This window comes from Diabrotica undecimpunctata, chromosome 9 (assembly GCF_040954645.1).
Source record: "Diabrotica undecimpunctata isolate CICGRU chromosome 9, icDiaUnde3, whole genome shotgun sequence".
Taxonomy (NCBI): domain Eukaryota; kingdom Metazoa; phylum Arthropoda; class Insecta; order Coleoptera; family Chrysomelidae; genus Diabrotica; species Diabrotica undecimpunctata.
The window spans coordinates 83,294,812-83,296,676 of NC_092811.1; the positions used below are offsets into that span (position 1 = coordinate 83,294,812).

General features: G+C 34.9%; 1 protein-coding gene across 1 annotated transcript; it reads left to right on the forward strand.

Annotated features, from left to right (window-relative positions):
* The first annotated feature begins 660 nt into the window (after positions 1–660).
* LOC140451197 (zinc finger BED domain-containing protein 4-like) lies at positions 661–1,548 on the forward strand. Its single transcript, XM_072544933.1, has one exon. It carries the CDS (start codon positions 661–663, stop codon positions 1,546–1,548), a length of 888 nt encoding a protein of 295 aa, XP_072401034.1.
* The last annotated feature ends 317 nt before the right edge of the window (positions 1,549–1,865 follow it).

Consider the following 1,865-nt stretch of genomic DNA (forward strand, 5'->3'; position numbering starts at 1 on the left):
TCATTCTATCATATTTGCTAAAGATGTGAAACAGTTGTATTTATTGTAAAGAAGTTTATTGCAGGCGGCAGTTGAGTTTATTGAGGGGTCGTTTAAAAAGGTATTTATTTATAGTGACGTCCGGGCTAAAAACGTAAAAAGCACGTTTTTCGATCTTATTTTCTCTTGTTATAATTAAATTTGACTTGTTATAAAGAGAGAGTTATAGTTCCAATAGAAATTTCACGGGACACAAGTCACTCCACTTGCCCTGCTCTGCTCGTGCACAAATACAAGCGAATTTTGTAGTTAAAGTGTGATTAGCGATTTATTACTATGAGTAAATCAAATTATAGTGAAATATGGACTTATTTTTCACCACTTTTCGATACTGAACGAGCTAAATGCAAGCTGTGCAACAAAGAATATTCGAGAAAAAGAAGAACTACAACGGCTATGAGAAATCATTTAAAGGCAGTGCATAAAACCGAGTTTTCCAAATTAGAAGAGTGTGAAAACCGAAAACAAGTTGCTTGTAAGTCACTTGAACAGGCATCATCTTCCCATCAAGGTACTAAATCTGCCATGAAACAAATATTGCTTTAAGAATTTGTCGATAAAACGAAACAGTGGGATAATAATTCTTTGAAATCATTGGCAGTGGATAATTCTATAAGTGAAATGGTTGCGTTGGATGACTTGCCATTTAGTTTCGTGGAAAGTGTTGGATTGACAAGACTTATCAAGCATTTGTGTCCTCCTTACAATTTAAAGTCGCGTCAGTATTTCACTTCATTTATATGCGATAAATTATTTGGCAAAGTAAGTCAGACAATTCTTGAATTAATAAAACTCTGCGAAAAATTATCATTTACTACCGACATTTGGTGTGATAATTGTTCTGGAGTTTCATCGCTGAGTTTAACTTGTCATGGGATAACAAAAGAATTTGAAAGGAAAATGATAGTGTTAAAAGCAGAAGTGTTTAATGAAGACCGCCACACCGGAGAAAATATTGCTCATAAACTTAAAGATATCTTGTCGTTTTGGGAAATGCCCAAAGAAAAAGTGAAATGTGTAGTTCGCGATGCAGGTGCTAATATCAAAAAAGGTGTTAACTTATTAAATGTTAAACATATTGACTGTACTTGTCACAAGATTCAAAATGTGTTAAAAGCAGGGATGAAGGCCCAAGAATCTGTCGTGCCTGCCATAACAAAATGCAAAAAGATGGCAACTCATTTTCATCATTCGACTGCTGCCCAAGATACCAATATACAACAAAGACTTAATCAAAAACCTCTTAAGATTATTCAAGAATGTGCTACTAGGTGGAACAGCACTTTTTATATGTTCGAGCGTATTTTTCAAGTCAAAGAGTCATTATGTCTGTACGCTTCGGCAAATAATAAAATTCCTCAGCTGGCTTCTGAAGAGTGGATGATTGTTGAAAAACTTATCGGTTTACTAAGACCATTTGAAGAAGTGACCAGAGAGTTAAGTGCTGTCGATGTTTCTATTTCTTCTGTAATTCCCTTAATTGCTACTCTAGAAAAAAGTTGTTCATGATCTTGATTCATCCGATGAACACATTGGTGATACGATTACCGTCATAAAAGATGAGCTTATTCGCTAGTTTTCGGGTTTAGAGAATGAAATATTGTTTGCCACGGCGACCTTTATTGACCCAAGATACAAAGCAAAATTTTTTAAAAATACGTCGACTAAAGAGCTTGTCATAGAGCATATTTTGGATTTGCTCAGAGACAATGAAACCGACATATCTTCCAATTCACTTTACCCGAATGCAAAGCGTGTTAGATTAAATAATGAATGCGCAAATTACGAAACACACAACAGTCTGTCCTTAAAAGAAACGATGAGTT